The following is a 19,382-nucleotide window of genomic DNA, read 5'->3' as shown; positions in this document are numbered from 1 at the left end:
TTTATTACTATAAATCACAGAGATTTCAACCCCTTCATGAAGTTTCTTCCCACAAAATATTTTGAAAAGGTTATTCAATCAGTTTATCACACTTTTTTTTTCTAAGAACTAATTCATTATTATTTTAATTTAGACACAAAAGCTCTAGCATGCTTGACTGACATGTGATAAGCAATGAGGTTTGATCTCAAATACCAAGCAAGCAGGTATGGATGAGCAAAGTTCATTGATCAATGTTTATATTCAAATAAAAGCCTTAATTAAATGCGTTCATCATGAAATGTGATCAAGTTTTTTCTTAAACAGCTTGGTTTGTTTAGTTTTGATCAAAAATACTAAATTGTTTAGAACAATTACAGGATTTTAACTATTTAATTGCCAAGTTCACAAATAATATCACTGATTTGGTGGAGAAAAAAAACACACAAAATGACGTATTTTCAATATAAAAAGTAATCGCGGATTGGATTTTTTTTAATTGTTCATCTTTAAAACACAAATAAAGATATTTTTATTACTATAAATGAGAGAGATTTCAGTCCCTTTATGAAGTTTCTTCCCACAACATGTTTATAAATGGTTATTTGATCAGTTTAACGCACATTTTTTTTTTCTGAGGAACTAATATATCATCATTTTAATTTAGACACAAAAGCTCTAGCATGCTTGATTTACATTTGATAACCAATTATGTTTGATCTCAAATACCAAGCAGGTATGCATGAGCAAAGTTCATTGATCAATGTTTATATTGAAATAAAAGCCTAAATTAAACATTTCATCATTTCATCAAACGTTCATCATGAAATGTGATAGAGTTTTTTCTTAAACAGCTTGATTTAAAAAATAACAATGATTTAAATCAGGGGTCACCAATCCTGGTCCTGGAGGGCCAGTGTCCCTGCAGGGTTTAGCTCCAACTTGCCTCAACACACCTGCCTGAATGCTTCAAGTATACCTAGTAAGACCTTGATTAGCTTGTTCAGGTGTGTTTGATTAGGGTTGGAGCTAAAATCTGCAGGACACCAGCCCTCCAGGAACAAGTTTGGTGACCACTGATTTAAATGAATGTTTTCTTTGATCCCTTTACAAACATTTCGATACTTCAAATTGAGTCTTAATAATTACAATTTCAACGTAGGGACATAAATCTGTCAATTTCAGGGTGAACTTAAAAGAAACTATTTAAACACAAAAAATAACACTGTAGTAATATATGCAACATTATATTGTTACAAACCTTAATTTACAAAAGTAGTTAGTTAACAGAATGACTGAGCAGCCCTTTTTTTCATATATAAATCCTAATGGTATTGTGTCTTTCAAGTAATATTTTGGTCAACAATCACTTAACCCTTGTGCAGTTTCAATTGACTACCCTTTTGTTATGTTCGGGATGAAAACATCGACTGAATTAAACAGCTGTAAAAATACATCAGATACATTTTTTTTTCAGATTTTTCTGCATAAATCTGTTTATCATCCTCAATACTGATCAAAACTACTAAATGTTTTTAAAAATTACAGGATTTTAACTCTTTAATTGCCAAGTTCACAAATAATGTCACTAATTTGGTGGAAAATGACATATTTTCAATATGAAAAGTATTTGTGGACGGAATTTTTTCCCCTCTTTTATCACAGTCTTGAACATGTGGACGATCAGTAACAACATTGTTTTTGATGCATTGTTAGATTTTCAGTTCATTTCTCAATGCTGGTCTTGCTGGTTTCAGTGCTGGTCTCAATGATGCTCCTGACAAGCACTGAGACCAGCAAGACCAACATTGAGACCAGCAAGACCAGCATTGAGATCAGTAGGACCAACATAGAGACTAGCAAAACCAACATTGAGATCATCAGGACCAACATTGAGACCAGCAAAACCAGCAAAACCAGCATTGAGATCAGTAGGACCAACATAGAGACTAGCAAAACCAGCATTGAGACCAGCAGGACAAACATTGAGACTAGCAAAACCAGCATTGAAACCAGCAAAACTAGCATTAAGACCAGCAAAATCAGCATTAAAACAAGCAAGACCAGCATACCAGCATCAACATACCTTACCAGCATATGCTGTTTTTTCAGCAGGGAGGGTAGTCAATTTGCCAGTGTATCAATGAGATTTAAATAAATAAATAAATAAAAGCATTTTCTCAAAATAAGTGTCAAAATAAGATTTGCTAGCTGAAACACAGAAAAAAAGAAAAGAAAAAAGTTATGGCCAAACTAAGACTTAAAATCACCCCGTAGTGGGTGAAAACATCCCCAACAGCATATAAAGGTTAAAGTTAAGTTTTCTCAAATAAATCTCTCAAAACACTAAAGATACGAGTTACAGTAAAACAAACGTACAACAAAAGCGGGCTACATTTATAATGCTTAATTTAAACTTTAAAAAGTGGTTCTTTTACTTTCATTTAATATAAAAATAAACAATATAAGTTATGGATTGTGAGTGTCACTGCGATTATCATCTTTACTTTCTGCCTAACAACTGCTTTATACTCCCTGAAGGAAAGAAAACAATAAGGATTTAGGACAAAACCGGCGTGAATAAACGGTTGCATAATTTTAATATAAAGTGAGCTGTATAAGCATATGCATCCAGACATATAAAGCCTACATATAACGTAATTAGATGATAATTTAACCATGACGGCCACGTTTGTCATAAATACAAATCAATATTACTCAAAAAGAAAGTTTCAGACACAAAAGCCCTCACACAGCACAATCTTGCCAAAGAATCCTGTCAAAACAAGAACATGCATCAACTGCTCACACCCACTTTCTTACTCTTGCCACATAATTCAGCACATAACACAAACGCTTATGATTTTACGACCAAAAACGAAGCAATTTTATAAGGAAACTTACGTTAGCATGCTGGCTAACATTTCCAAACTCCGCCATTATAACGTTAATCACTTTCTTCGTCGACGAATTTGATTATACTCACTAATACCACTGTAGGCTGTAAATATGAGTGAAATGCTGCACTAATATAAAGCGTTAAAGTAAAAAAACATCAATTTTAAGCTGCATTTTGTTAGCCGGCTTGCTGTTTGGCTAACGTTAACTGTGCAAGCGCGCGACCCAGATGAAAACACACATACGAGCGTGTTTAAAACGCTCATATAATACGACAGTTTTAACTTATTAAAATAATTTAGTAACCACTAAAGCATTAGCATAACACTCACCTGTCAATAAAGGACGGTTAGAAGTGATAAAACAAAGCAGTTGTGAGAAAATTCCCAAAAAAGTAAAGAGCGCGTGCATATGGATGGATGGAGAGTTGCATTGGATTGCATTGGTGGTGGTGGTTGTTGCAGCAGCAGCAGCACATAAGCTCGACTTGTTTGGTTGAAGCCCACTGGAGAGTTGCATTGTCTTTGTTCTTGCTGAGGCATTTCATTTCACACAGAGGCTCGTGCTTTGGCATGCATTTTGCAAATTGTTGTATGCCTGCAACAAACAGTATGAAGTGCTATCATTAAAGTGCATGCTTTTTAGATTAAAAAGAGATTATGAGGAATATACGTGCATAAGCACAGGGGTTTCTGCTTAACTAAACAGACACATAGATAAGATCTAGTTCGATGCATGCCCCATCTGTTACGTCAACCCTCATTAACACCTTTTCCATCAGCACACAGAGGTCAGCCTGTAAGGTTAGAAGGTCACAGGCACTTTGGGGATCAATATGAGGGATGGTAAACAATGGCTTGTCCAAACATTGTCTGTATTGCATTGAAAACCGTGCAATTAGGGGATTTAAATGATGCCTGTGAAGTTAACAATTCACAAATCATGTGATAAAGAATAGCTAACAGTTAGGTTTTGTTTGTTAAAGTGATGGTTCACTCAGAAAATGAAAACTATGTACATTTATTCAGCCTTTACTTGTTCCAAACTAGTTTTTCGTGTACTTTTGAGAACAGAAGATAGACAAAAATGCTGGAAACCTGTAACTATTGACTAAAAGAGACAGTTACAGCATTTATTAATCTTTGTTAAAGGGACTGTTTATACAAAAAATACAATTTCTGTATTAATTTACTCACCATTCACTTGCTCCAAAACACACATATATATATATATATATATATATATATATATATATATATATATTTTTTTTTTTTTTTTTTTTTTTTTTTTGAGCACAAAACATACATAAAAATGTTGAAAACCTGTAACCATTGACTTTCATAGTACACTAAACAGAGATTATTGAAGTCAATGGTTACCGGTTTCTGACATTCTTCAGGATATCTTCATTCATGTTCAACAGAACAAAACAACAACAACAACAACAACTAAAACTCAAAAAAGATTTAAAACAAGTTAAAAGCTACAGCATTTATTAATCGTTGTTAAAGGGAGTTCACTCAATTAAATAATGAAAACTCTGTTAATTTACGAAACCTTTACTTGCTCCAAACCAGATTTTTGTTCTTTTGAGCACAACATATATACAGAAAACGTTGAAAACCTGTAACCACTGACTTCCAAAGTAGAATAAACAAATACTACTTTAGTCATTGGTTACCAGTTTTCAACATTCTTTAGAATATCATCTTTTATGTTCAACAGAACAAAACACACCTCAAAAAGATTTGGAACAAGAGTCAGTTTCAGCCTTTATTAATCTTTGTTAAAGGGATAGTTCACACACACAAAAAAAAAACATTTGTTTTATTTACCCTTTACTTGTTCCAAACCTTTTTGTGTGTTCTGTTGAGCACAAAAGATTTAGAAAAAAATCTTGGAAACCTGTAACCATTGACTTCCGATATGGTTACCAATATTCTTTAGAAAATCCTCTTTTATGTAAAAAAAAAAAAAAAAAAAAAAAAAAAAAAAAGATTTGGAACAAGAGTTACAACATTTAATAATCTTTGCTTAAGTGATGATAATTCTGTTAACTTACTCGCACTTGTTCCAAACCAGTTTTTGTTTTTTGAGCAAAAAATATAAACAGAAAATGTCGGAAACCTGTAACCACTGACTTCCATAGTAGAATAAACAAATACTATTAAAGTCAATCTCAAAGATTTGGAACAAATGTTAATGTAGTCAGTTACAAAATGTATTAATCTTTGCTAAAGGGATATCACACACACACACGCACGATCACTCACTCGCTCACTTACTCACTCACTATTCACCCTTTACTTGCTCCAAACCCTTTTATTTGTTTTTTTTGTGCACAAAAGATATATAGATAATGTTTAAAACCTGTAACCATTTACTTCCATATTAGAATAAATAGATATTATTGAAGTTACCGGTTCACACACACACAAAAAGAAAATTCTGTATTAATTTACTCACCCTTTACTTGCTCCAAACCAGATTTTTGTTCTTTTGAGCACAAAATCTTGAACAGAACAGAAAATGTTGAAAACCTGTAACCACTGACTTCCATAGTAGAATAAATATTATTGAAGTCAATGGTTACCGGTTTCTGACATTCTTCCGAATATCTAAGTAAAATATGAGTAAATATCATTTTTGTGTGAACTAACCCATTAAATGTTGAATAAAAATACAGCGTTGTGAGCTACACTCTTATTCATGTAAAATTAAGATTCATAAATAATCTTTAAATAATCTAATATTTATTGCATTAAAAGTGGTTAAAAATGTTTCTATGGTTATTATCAAAAAAATGTTCTAATTATTTTACAAAACCCCCATAAATAAGAAACAAAGCATATCCTTTGAAACAAAACATGACTTGCTATTTATTTGTTGGATGCTGGAGAGAAAAAAAAGAGGTCTTTTACAACACAGGATTAGAGATGATCACGCTAAATTAGATTTATTTCCTCTGTAACCCTCAAATGCATTTCCTCATATTGACTGAACTAACATGGAGGGAAAAATACTACATTATAGAGTGCATAATACATTAGAAATGCATTATAGAGTACATTAGAGACACTGGCATGAGGCAGATCTAATAGACTGAATGAAAGCCAGCCAATGGATATGGCTTCTCGTAGACGATATGTCCCACAGCTAAAAAAAAGGTCATCACTGAATACTAAAAATCTTTTGACCTGCACTCTCAATTATGCTTTTAAAGAGTCCAAGTTAAGGAAATTTCAAGTGGTTTGTGTCATTTGTGGTGGTCTGAAAATAAGCATTTAATTCCAGTGATCTGAATTGCATTGTTTTTTGTGTCCTGGGCTAGTCTGAGCTGCTGTCGTCGCTGTCTGAATACGCCCCCAAGAGGCTGAGAGACGAACCGTTCTGACATGATACCGGCTGTATGTTTGAAGAAGCAGATGATGATGTTATGGAAGACTCGGGTTTGACAGCACCTGAATTAACAGAAAAGACAGAAAGTTCAGGTTAATAGACCACAAAATTCTACCCTGAGAAACAATGAGACTGTTTCTCAAATAAATCTGTATAAGGTTCCGGTGTATAGTTGCAACCAGAAGTTTACATACACTGTAATAAAAAGGCACTTAACCATTTAAAAAGTCAGATGTAAATGTGACTAAACTTTTTCTCTTTTAGGTAAGTTCGGATTATCAAATGTGTTTCTGTTATGCTTAATAGCAGAATAATAAGAGAGATATTTTGAGAAATTGTTATAACAATATTGTTTACACACAATAAGATTATTCTGCCTCTGAGAAGGCTCAGATGATGGTGTCAATGTTTTGGAAGTTTCTGATTGGCTAATTGACAATATATGAGTTCATTGGAGGAACAACTGTAGGAAAACCTCAAACACACTGCTTCCTTGTGTGACAACATGGGAAAATCATCAAGCCAGAATCAACAAAAACAGCCAGATTACAATTTGCTGAAATATATTGGGGAAAAGACTCATTTTTGGAGACATGTCCTGTGGTCTGATGGAACGAAGATTGAACTGTTTGGCCTTAATACCCAGTGTTACATTTGGAAGACAAAAGGGAAAGCTTACAAGCCTAAGGAACACCATCCCAACTGTAAGGTATGGGGGCAGCAGCATCATGTTGTGGGGCTGTTTTGCTGCAGGAGGGACTGGTTCACTTCGCAGCATAGATGGCATCATGAAGAAAGAACATCATGTAGAAATACTGAAGCAACATCTCAAGAGGATGGCCAGCAAATTAAAACTTGGCCACAAATGGGTCTTCCAAACAGACAATGACCCTAAGCATACTGCCAAATTAGTTAAAATGTGCTTTAAGGACAACAGAGTGAATGTTTCGGGGTGGCCATCACAAAGTCCTGATCTCAATCGTATAGAAAAATTGTGGGCAGAGTTGAAAAAGCTTGTGCGAGCAAGACAAATCTGTCTCCGTTACACCAATTCTGTCAGGAGGAATGGGCCAAAATTCCATGAAACTATTGTGAAGAGCTTAAGAAAGGATACCCAAAACATGACGATTTTGACCAAAGTTACACAGTTTAAAAGCAAAGCTAAAAAATACCAAGGAAATGTACGTAAATTTTTGACTGTCTAGAAATTAATAAAAAACTCTCAAACAAAAGAATCTCTCATTATTTTGGCATTTAGCAAATGTCAATCATTTAGGTAATCTTAACGGACCTAAAATAGTAAACATTTAGTATGATTTACCATCAGACATGTTTTACAAAATGGTTATGTTCCTTTTATTAAAGTGTCTGTAAACTTCTGGTTTCAACTGTATATACTAACATGAACATACAGTTAAAGTGAGAATTATTAGCCCCCCTATAGTTTTTTTTTTTAACTCAATTTCTCTTTTTTTTCAACACATTTATAAGCATAATAGTTTTAATAACTCATTTCTAATAACTGATTTATTTTATCTTCGTCATGATGACAGTAAATAATATTTTACGAGATATTGTTCAAGATACTGGTTTTCAGCTTAAAGTGACATTTAAAGGCTTTTTTAAACTGTAATATTATGCAAAAGGTACACAAATGGGAATCACACACAAATAGAAGAAAAACCGAATAAAAATAGAGGAAAAAACAAACAAAAAACAACAAAGACAACAAAGACTTCGTACCTTGCTTAAATGATCTAAGATGATTTGGCAGATCCTGGATCTTTTAATCTTGATAACATTAGGCACGTTCAAATCAAGACTGAAAACACAGAACCTGTTTAACTGTGCCCTTACTGAATGAGCACTTTTCTACTTCCGACAGATCGCACAACTGTGTCTTTCTTGTCTTTTTCATTCTTTTATAACCTGTTTTAACACATTTTCATCTGTTTTTAATCATTTTTATTTATACTTGTCTTTTTATTCTTTTTTAATTAAAGCACTTTGAATTGCCACCGTTTATGAAATGTGATATAAAAATAAACTTGCCTTGCCTTTTTAAACATTTAATTACAGTAATAAAACTGGCTTTATAAATTAAGAATATTGTTGGCTGAATATAGACTGAATACATTTGAATTATATGTATTTATGTAAATAATAAACATATAATATATAAAGATATAAATAAATCCAGCTTTAATGACATTCATTCCTAACTCTACACAGCTGAATGAATACATCCTTTATTTAACATAATCATGATGTTATTAATTGCAGTTTACTCCCTCCCCACACACTCATTCTGACCCTGCGGCGCTACATAAATGAATAACTGACTAGTTTTAACAGCTCTTGAACCTGTTTGTGTGCCAGCAGCAGCCGGAGGTGGTGCAGCATGGGAAGGTTTAGAGGCAGAATCTGCTGGTTTCTTCCTCACCACCAGAGACCCCAGAGCTCCCTTCACACCCAGACCTCCCACACTCCTGTCCCAGCTCTGTTTCTTCGCCACTACAGACGACAAGCCCTGTGGAAAAAATAATAAAAATAATGAGAAACAGGGGACGGCGGGGCTTTCCCCCACGTGATGACACTGCAGAGTGTTTTTATTTGTGCGATTATGAAAAAATGTATACCATTAGAGACTGGTTATATTCACACACTGTTGCCACATAACTATCTTTAAACCCCTTATAAAAGTGATTTTTGCATAACAGATGCCCTTTAATGTGCAAAGATGAGCTGAAAATGTAAAAAAAAAAGTAGATTTAAATCTCGCTCTTTTTCTCTCTCTCTCCACCTGTGATGCAGTGCTGGTGTCTGTGGTGAGGATGTCTGTGGGTTTATCAGCTATATGCTTCTTGCTTCGCTCCTTTGCGTTTTCTGCCTCTTCTTCAGAGTCTGAGTCCCTCAGTCTTTTGACCAGAGCTCTCTCCAACATCTCTCTGAGAACAGAAAGGCAAAAGAGAAGATTAAATCACAGTACACTTGTACAATACATCATCTTGTTGTATCACAATGTGCTTCAGGGAAAAAATACTGTGGCTGAGAGAGCAATTACAAAAAACACTAGCAAAATAGGAAAAGATCTTCATCAGTTTGACAGAAAATGTGTGGGAAAATTCTCACAATGCAAAAAAAATTAAGAAAACACCTGCATTTTCTTACAACACATGTAAATACCATGGAACACAATGGAAAAAGTTTCATGGGGTCCCAAAAACATGACGGACGGGGCTGGGATTTGTTTATAGTGCTGTGACTATTACTTAGCGAAGTTGTAGGTGATCTTTGAAAGGTGAGCTTTCTCTTTGTTTTAACATCATTACACCATTCCCGTGTCTTTTGTATATTATTATCAATAAATTAGCTGTTAAGGGTGAAGCAGTGGCGCAGTAGGTAGTGCTGTCGCCTCACAGCAAGAAGGTCGCTGGTTTGAGCCTCGTCTCAGTTGCCGTTTCTGTGTGAAGTTTGCATGTTCTCCCTGCGTTCGCGTGGGTTTCCTCTGGGTGCTCTGGTTTCCCCCACAGTCCAAACACATGAGGTACTGGTGAATTGGGCAGGCTAAATTGTCCTTAGTGTATGAGTGTGTGTGTGTGTGAATGTGTGTATGGATGTTTCCCAGAGATGGGTTGTGGCTGGAAGGGCATCCGCTGCGTAAAAACTTGCTGGATAAGTTGGTGGTTCATTCCGCTGTGGCGATCCCGGATTAAAAAAGGGACTAAGCCGAGAAGAAAATGAATGAATGTATGATTTGCTGTTAAGTATTTGTACTTCCAGCAGTGAAATTTAAACCACGCTTAACTGAACTAAACTTCCTCTGAAATCTGGACTGACACAGTTTCAATTTACTAGAACTTCTATGTTAAGCTGCTCTGACACAATCTACATTGTAAAAACGCTATAGAGAACATCAATTGAATTATTAGCGTAAATAACCATAACCTGAATAACTGGGTTCGTCACATTTTTGGGTCTTCTTGAAACATTTCCGTTGCGTCACAATCACAACGTTTAAACATCAATGTTTTGGGTTAAAATTATGGGTAGGCATAGACAATTTTTAAAAATCTAGATTAATCTCGAAATTAATTAAATCGGCTCATTTGAATTCTGCCGAAGGCATTCAGAATATGTGTGCTACCCAAATAATAAATCTTTGAGAATGGGTTTCTCAAGTCAGGTGGTGCAGGGGCTCATCTCCTTTGTCCAAAGTGCATCACAAACTGCTTGAGGAACTGTTCTACTATAAATGATTCTGTTCTGTTCAGAAAATAAATGATGTTCAATAAGATGTACTAGTGTTTACTAACTGCTTATTCGGTTAAACATAAATTTTAAACTGTAACCCTATATAAGCCCCAAACAGTGATTTCATACTTGTTTTTGATGTGAGCCCTGACGGTGCGTCAAACATTAAGTATGTTTACATGAGCAACAATACTTTAATACAATTTTAAGATGATTAAAACCATAAGAGTCTTGAGAGTATTAAAAGTCTACCATGTAAACAGCGATTTTTGAAACTAAACATAAATGGAGTATGCATATATTAGTGGCATTACTGAAGTAAACACCTCCATCAAGCTATTACCGTCATGTAGAAGTTTTCGTCATATTTTCCGACAAGATCCACACAGGCGGCTGTCAGTAAAGGACCACGATAACCCACCCACACACACCCACACTTTTTTTTCTTTCCGTTTGGCGAGCGTTATTACATTCATAACACTCTGACCAGTCCTTACTTCTTATTTACGTCTCATACCCCAGTTTGTCACGGGACAATGAATAAAATCTTCATGAGTTAAAGTGAAACTGCCGAACTGCAGTTAACAGCAAGCATCCTGCTGATTTGATTCAAAAGGGTACTTTTTTGTCAGACGGCTCACCGGTCAGGTAAACGTGTAGAATAGATCCAGCTCCCAACCCAACTTTGACAATAGATTAACGGCGATATTTTTTTTAATCACGCGATAAGAGTCTTGCGTTAATGCATAAAGTTAACGCCGATAATGGCCCACCACTAGTTAAAATGCATAGGAATATCTACATTTTGCATTTAAATGATATTATAGATTGTACACAGTTTGGGCAAAATGCTGTGATTACATATCAATATTATTATTATTTTTATTATTGTTGTTTTAAACATGTAAAATCCGGCAAAATACTTGAATGATGAATTAATAATATAACTTCTCTGCGTGATTTTTTTTTATTTTTTTTTATTTACACTGTAAAATTACAACAATAATGAATTCTTGTTTAAAAATAAATGGACCACATATAGTTTCCAGACTTTGCAAGATAGTTTTTTCATGCTACTGGAATACGATCACAATCTTTACCGAAATTTTAAAAACATACATTTCTCCCTAAGATTTGAGCACTGTTGAGTGCGTTTTTAAACTCAGCTGGTTTGCCAGTGTGTTCATGTTCTTAACCGAAATGACTGTGGTTGGCTGTGAAGGTCATCAGTTCACCGAACTCACCGCTGTTTACTGAGTGTAACCACAGATACAGAGACACTGGAGCATTTTAAAGTAGCGAAAATCAGCTGATCTGTTTATAAGCTGACATACGAGCAATCCTCTGATGAATCGACTGATCTTTAAGGCTTTAAACATTTTTTTAAAAGCTCAAATATTTAACAATTCAGCATACATAAGGCAAAATTAGAAAAGGTCTCTTGTTGCATACTTGGTCTCTTGCTCGTCTTCCTCCTGCTCTCTCTGCTTCTGTCTCTGCTCCAGCTCTTTATATTGACCCAGCATACCCTCAAAGTCCACTTGCGCCTGCCTCTGGTTCAGCTCCTTCAGCTCCTGCAGGTTCTCCAGTACCTCCATCTCCAGCTTTGAGTCCCGCGTGCGGTTCTCCAGGACCTTTGACAGCATTCAGAGAGAACATCTTTAGCTTAAGGCTGCACAATGTAGTTTCAGCAACAATATAGCAATGTTTATCTGCAATGACACTTCAGTTTAAGTTAGGTTGAGTTTATGCATCATTAAGGCAATTTGTGTGAGATTATAGCCGACCAGGAACCACTGTAAAAATTAAACTGATAAGAGTGAGAGATCTTTTTTTGCTTGCTTGCTTTGTTTTAAGGCCTATGACTGTAAGATTTAAATTTATAACACATGTCGTTTTACCAGATATTTTTCATACACTGAAGACCATGTGGTGTTATTTATTTAGATTTGATTATTCAACTTCTGCACCTGAATACAGTTTGACTAGTGTTGCATTTAAGCAAATTAACTGTTCTTTGAAATCCCCCAAATCAATATAAATTCTTTCCCCAAATTGAGCCATTCAAGTCATCTGGTGAAATAATATTCATATCCAATATACTCATTCATTAATTTTCTTTTCGGCTTAGTCCCTTTATTAAACTGGGGTGGCCACAGCAGAATGAACCGCCAACTTATCCAGCATATGTTTTACGCAGCGGATGCCCTTCCAGCTGCAACCCATCTCTGGGAAACATCCCCACACACATTCATACACTACGGACAATTTAGCCTACCCAATTCACCTATACCACATGTATTTGGACTGTGGGGGAAACTGGAGCACCCGGAGGAAACCCACACGAACGCGGGGAGAACATGCAAACTGACCCAGCCAAGGCTCGAACCAGCGACCTTCTTGCTGTGAGGCGACAGCACTAGCTACCACACCACTGCGTTGCCTATCGCAATGTATACTAATATTAATCAAACTTTGCAATGTCAATTGTTTCCAATATCAAGCAGATTTGTGAGATAATTATGAATAGAATTGAACTATATTTAGTTTTTTTCTCCTCGCATTTGACTGGATTATGTCTGTCATGGATAAATAAATGTAATATTACAAGATGGCATCGATTCTCCCGTCTTAGTGATTCACTGAATACTTTATCCAAATGATTCATTCAAATTGGCTGATTCATTTAGGCACCACTGCGAAATGTTTAAAAAATATATTCAATGCTTCACCCATAGATGCAACCTCCATGAACCAACCACAGAGTTCGTAAACACTTTTACTACGAAAATTCATTTCAATAGGTTACATACAAAACATAATACACTTATATTAATTAAGGTTTCAGCAGGTTCCACAAAGTCAAATTTAAGACTTTTTAAAGACCATTATGAATGAAATTTCAGACTTATAGAGGGTTAAACGCTGAAGATTTGTACTTGCCCTGTTAAATTAGTTATTTCTCAGCCCCATATTTTAAATGTGTCAAAACAAGCAAACCCTAGTTGTATACAGAACATACAGAAGAATTGTACCGCTGTAGTTATTAGTTTGTTACTGGGCATGAATGAGAGTAAAGGAGAGATGGACTCTGCTATTGTGTTTGAAAATGACCCAATATTATCATTTAAAATATATTCAGGTACAAATGTCCATGATGTTTGCAAAACTTTATGGGTTTATTTGTTTTTCCAAAATTTTTCCAGGCATTGATTATGTCACTTAAAAATTCCATGACTGTTCCAGGTTTTCCATAACCGTACGAAAAAAAAAAAGAAAAAAAAAACATTAGCCTGTGTCTATGCTTTAGAACAATTGCCCTCAAAACTACTTGTATAAATTTAAAAACATTTTAGTGTCACTGAGAGTTGAAGTTAAATGTCTCTGATAATCAAAGCTCTTCTGTTGTATGCATGTTTGGGCTAAACTGTTCTCAGGTCTAATACAGTGAATCAGTCTGTAAAGAATTAGCTATTCATTAGTTAGATTATAGTTATAAACAAGCAAACGATCACACTTTATTTTAATATACAATTAACAAACCATTAAGACTTTTAGCTCAATAAACTACTGATTAGCAGCTTAATAATGAGGGCTTCTGCAGGTTACATTTAGGACTTAAGACATTTTTAAGACCAGTATGAACTAATTTTTAGACCCATAAAGGGTTAAAGGAAAAAGGAATGGCCCAGATGGAAAAGTTTTTTTTCTTTGCCCTATCAAAAAATATTATAATTTAATACATTTAATAATAATAATAAAAAAATAAATAAATTTAAAAAAAAAAAAAAATATATATATATATATATATATATATATATATATATATATATATATATATATATATATATATTCATAGCTAAATATTTTAATTATTGTGTAAAAACAAGCAAAAAACAATTTCTACTTGTATCCATACTTTTCTTACATATTACATACATATCATATATATCTTTTTTTTCCAACATAAACTTTCTTTAAAATAATTCTTAACAATGAACAAATGTTTTAAAAACAATAATAAACTTAATTTTTTTTTATTAAATATGAGATGCAAGACGAACAACACAATATTTCTGTAAATGTAAGACTTTTTAAGATCTAAAAATTGGATTTGTATTGGGTAGGATTAGGGATGTAAAATAAGATTATACTTTACAAGTGCTAATAAATAGTTATTTATATAATATCTTAATAGGCAGGTGATAAGCCAGTAGTAAATAAGTAGGGTCAGTAGTAACTAGTGTACAGTTCAAATTGACTAGCCTTTCATTGTGTTGGTGGCTGTTTTTGCCCCAATTTTTTGATTGCAAAGCCATGGCAGTAAATAATCTTACATTCTTGATTGTAGGCAGTTTTCCACAGTAAAAATACAAATGTAAACCCTTCCCAACAGGGAAAACCAGCAACAATCAAGAATGCATGATTATTTGGTGTTATTGCTTTGCAAAAAAAAAATGTCATTATAATGGAAGTCAATGGGGCAAAAACAGCCACCAACATTACGAAAGGTTAGTCAATTTGCCCAGAGTAGTCAACGGTAGTCAATTTTTGTTACAAAAATCATTCCACTTGCTGAAACACAGAGAAAGTTGTGACCAAATTAAGACTCAAAATCACTTCAGAGTGGATAAAAACATCCCCAACAGCACACAAGGTTAAAACTAAAGTGTTACCAAAACTACTTTGTCACAAATAGATGTTTATAAAGGTCAGAAAACACACCAGTTACTCTCAAAAAGCACATCACAAACCTGTAAATTCCTTTAGTCTGCACATCTGACTAACCTTCATGGGGTTATTGAGTTCCTCATCCTCTCGCTCCTGCTGGATCTTCTTCTCCTCCTCCTCGATCAGTTTCTCAGCCTGAAAGTTGCGTGTTGCCCCGTGCTCCATGGCATAGTCTGTGTTTTCCGGATCTGTCTGTGAAACACATCAATCAAATGAAGCGAACCAAACACAAATAATGTAAGGCTTGCAGGTTTTACAGGAGACGCAGCATGATGTGCAGAACTCAGTCTTGTACCTTAAACGTGATCTCAGCCAAGCATCTGGTGCATTTAATGTAGAATCTGAAGATGGGAAGCCCCAGGTAGAGCTCATTCTGAACGGTCTCCTTACGAGCGTTGAACTTCTTGCCTTTGTAAATGTACTCGCCACACGTTTTACACCTGCAAATCACCAGGAATTATTATCTACAGTTTCCAATAATAAAAAATATTTAATTATTTCCCTCACTTCCCAATCATTTTTAAAACCTATAATTTAAATTAGGACGATACGTTGTTTTTATGTGATATATTGGTGAAAAATGGTAAAAAGGGGCTTTCAAGCATCAAAACAATTGTTGAATAGAAGTCTAATACTATACAAATATAAATTGTAAAAGCACTTTACTTTTGTTTCTGCAAAATGTTTAAAAAATATTCAATGGTTCACCTGTAGATAAAACCTCCATGAACAAATCAGTGTCAATTGTATACATGGTAAATACACTTTATTGTCATATTTGATAAAATAAAAAAAAGTTACTGCTGTGTCTCTTATAACCCAGGCTCTTCAAAAAGAAAAAAGCCATACAATTTCATAATACACATTAATATACAAATATACACTCACCGGCCACTTTATTAGGTACACCTGTCCAACTGCTAGTTAATATAAATATTTAATCAGCACATGGCAGCAACTCAATGCATTTAAGCATGTAGACATGGTCAAGACGATCTGCTGCAGTTTAAACCGAGCATCAAAATGGAGGAAAAAGGTGATTGAAGAAACGTGGCATGGTTGTTGGTGCCAGACGGGCTGGTCTGAGTATTTCAGAAACTGCTGATCTACTGGGATTTTCACACGCAAAGATTTCTATATTATCCCAAAGAAGACCACAGCAGGTGCCACTCCTGTCAGCTAAGAACAGGACAATGTGGCTAAATTTCACACAGGCTCACCAAAATTGAATATAAGATTGTAAAAACAATACCTGGTCTGATGAGTCTCGATTTCAGTGGCGACATTCGGATTAGTCGGGTCAGAAATTGGCATTAACAACATAAAAACATGGATCCACACTGCTTGTATCAACAGTTCAGGCTGGTGGTGGTGGTGTGATGGTGTGGGGGACATTTTCTTTGCACACTTTGGGTCTATTAGTACCAATTGAGCACTGTGTCAACACCACAGTATACCTGAGTATTGCTGACCATGTCCATCCCTTTATGACCACAGTGTACTCATCTTCTGATGACTAATTCCAGCAGGATAACACACCATGTCATAAAGCATGAATCATCTCAGACGGGTTTCTTGAACATGAAGAGTTCACTGTACTCAAATGGCTTCCACAATCACCAGATCTTAATCCAATAGAGCACCTTCGGGATGTGGTGGAAGGAGATTGGCATCATGGATGTGCAGCCGACAAATCTGCAGCTGTGTGATGCTATCATGTCAATATGGACCAAAATCTCTGAGGAATATTTTCAGTACCTTGTTGAATTTATGACACGAAGGCAGTTCTCAACGGGGTCTAACCTGGTACTAGTAAGGTGTAACTAATAAAGTGACTGGTGAGTGTATTGAAATATTAATACACACACTAATAATAGTGCTAATGTTGTTATCACGTCATACTTGCATGAGATTTCAGACCGAATATTCAAAGTACCATGTTAAACATTAGGGAGCATGTCACAAGCTGTCACTGAACGAATACACTGTAAAACAGACTTCAACATATATGCATACGTTCACATAAATCGTCTCACCTCATATTGAACGGTGCCATCAATCTGACCACATACTGACGGTCTTTGGGAAGTTTAAGTTTAGGGATTTTAGACGGATCAAAATCCGGGGGATAGTATTTCTGAGGAAAAACAAAGACATAACGTTAAGTTAACGTTAGCATAATATGACAAAATTACTAACTTACAGTAGTAAGTTACAATTCGTAAACACTTATTTGAGGATTCCTTCGAGATCATTAACAAACGTTAGTTATGTGTTTTTATAACAAACATGCATTTTAAGTGCACTAGATTTAACATAAGTCTTAAGTGCACCAGAAACATGACCTCATATTTAAAATGAGTTCATCAGACTTTTATTAAATAGACGTAAACATTGCGATGCTACTTCATTAGCTTGCTGTTAGCAGCAGTACGTTACTTTTCAAATCCACCGTAAGTCGCAGCACAACAACAGTAGTCAATTAAAGATGGATATACTTACATTTAAAACTTTTCTTTCCGACATGGTTCTCTTTAACTGAGTAAAACTTAAACTAAGAAGATAAGTTAATGCTCAAATGCGTGTTAGCACACTGATCTGGAGGTTTCTTCCTCGACTGTGTGAATCGGTCACTTTCGAGCTGCAGTGCTGCCACCACCGGCAGAACGCTGGCATTACATGAGACAAATTGTGGATCTCCACCAACTTGTTTAGGAGCATACCGCCACCTATGGTTCCGGGACAGGCCCGGCGCTACGGGGGGGCAAAGGGGGGCATTGCCCCCTCAGAAAGATTTTGTGCCCCCCCAGTTTTTATAAAGGATTGTTTACTCAAACTGAAAAGTCATTAAATATTAACACCCCCGTCGTTCCAACCTTAAGAACACATTTAAATATTTTAAAATATATGACATATCAATTGAATTATGAAAATGGTGAGATTAAAGCTAGTCCTATAGTTCAGAGATCCGGTCCCCGCGTCAGGTCAGGTGCGCCCGCAAATAGCCTTTAAAACGCGCACACGGCGATGGAGGCGCACTCAACTCATTAGGGAGAAAAGTGGGTGACATGATAGGAGCAGCTTAATTCGTTACATGCTTTGGTTAACTAATTATTTAAACACAACTCTCTTGAGCTCTAAAAGGAAAAAACACATAAGAAACTTGCTGTTAAATTAATTTTAGCAGAGACGCAACTGCCAGTCATTTATTAGTTCGGGAAAATGTAGCCTAATAAAAATGTTTTAATAAAATCAAATAGCCTTACTGCACAGTCCCACAGTAGGCTACACTATAAATAATATTTTTATTTATTTATTAATATTATTATTAATATTATTACAATTAAACTAAAATTGACAAAACGCAGAACTCTCTGAATGTTTGCTTTCATTTTGCTAAAAAGCGCACTTTTACAGTTGTGTAGAGAAACATCCCATTATGCAGCAGCTATCAAGGTATAACACATAATAAATGCCTTTTGCGTTTATTAAGTCAAGTTTGCAGTGTTATAAATGGAATATAGTGCTTAAGTGGATTTATCGCGGATCAACCGAAACCTCACGTGCTGCAGGTAGGCAGAATGATAATCTTTTAAAAATATGTCATTTATGCTATACTGCTTTTTGCTCATGCAAAATTAAACAACATAAAATATATTGTAGATCTATTTTAAGAGCTAAAATACAACATATTGAGTTTGTTTTGACTTGTAGCCCTAAAATGAAAATAACCTGAAAACAAGCTATTAAAAAAAGGCTTAATAAATAAAATAATTAATAAATAAAATGACTGGTAGGCTTAGTAACCTAATGGTTTATGATGGTTTACAATATCACGAAAAAAACACACTTATGATAGCCTAAGATAAATCTTTGTTTTTACATTTAAAATGATGAAAAAAAAGTTGTAGGCTATAGCATGTTGAGTTGCGTGTTATCCGTGCCAAAATTTAACCAATTTTAACGGTAATAACATGTGAATTTTGGTATCTTTTTTGGTATTTTTTTGGCTACACTAATGCATTAAAATGAAACTAAGTAATTGTTTTAAATGACATTAGATTGTAACATTTAGCTTTTCCCTAACACTGATGTTGGTTGGATAATATAGGCTACGTGAA

General features: G+C 34.9%; 2 protein-coding genes and 1 long non-coding RNA gene across 6 annotated transcripts in view; all 3 read right to left on the bottom strand.

The window, feature by feature from the left end:
• shda (Src homology 2 domain containing transforming protein D, a) overlaps positions 1-3,327 on the bottom strand; it is a 76,800-nt gene extending 73,473 nt beyond the window's left edge. Inside the window, exon 1 of one of the 3 annotated variants that reach the window (XM_087239627.1) lies at positions 3,210-3,327. The gene's annotated coding sequence lies outside the window, so the exon portion shown is untranslated. 3 annotated transcript variants of the gene reach the window in all.
• LOC147846539 (uncharacterized) overlaps positions 1-19,382 on the bottom strand; it is a 214,014-nt gene that overhangs the window by 123,321 nt on the left and 71,311 nt on the right. The window lies entirely within an intron of this gene.
• yju2 (YJU2 splicing factor homolog) lies at positions 5,732-17,937 on the bottom strand. 2 transcript variants are annotated; one of them, XR_015477586.1, is made up of 8 exons: positions 17,764-17,883; positions 17,298-17,398; positions 15,557-15,701; positions 15,319-15,453; positions 10,962-12,164; positions 9,080-10,436; positions 8,641-8,806; positions 5,732-6,338 (listed from the first exon to the last, which is right to left on the bottom strand). XR_015477586.1 is itself a non-coding variant. In NM_001110833.1 (8 exon segments), coding segments are annotated over 8 exon segments (1,032 nt in total). In that variant the 5' UTR covers positions 17,788-17,937; the 3' UTR covers positions 5,732-6,204.

This window comes from Danio rerio, chromosome 2 (genome assembly GCF_052040795.2).
Source record: "Danio rerio strain M-AB ecotype USA chromosome 2, GRCz13ab, whole genome shotgun sequence".
Taxonomy (NCBI): domain Eukaryota; kingdom Metazoa; phylum Chordata; class Actinopteri; order Cypriniformes; family Danionidae; genus Danio; species Danio rerio.
Note: the sequence above shows the minus strand (reverse complement) of the source record. Positions and strands in the feature narration are given on the sequence as shown.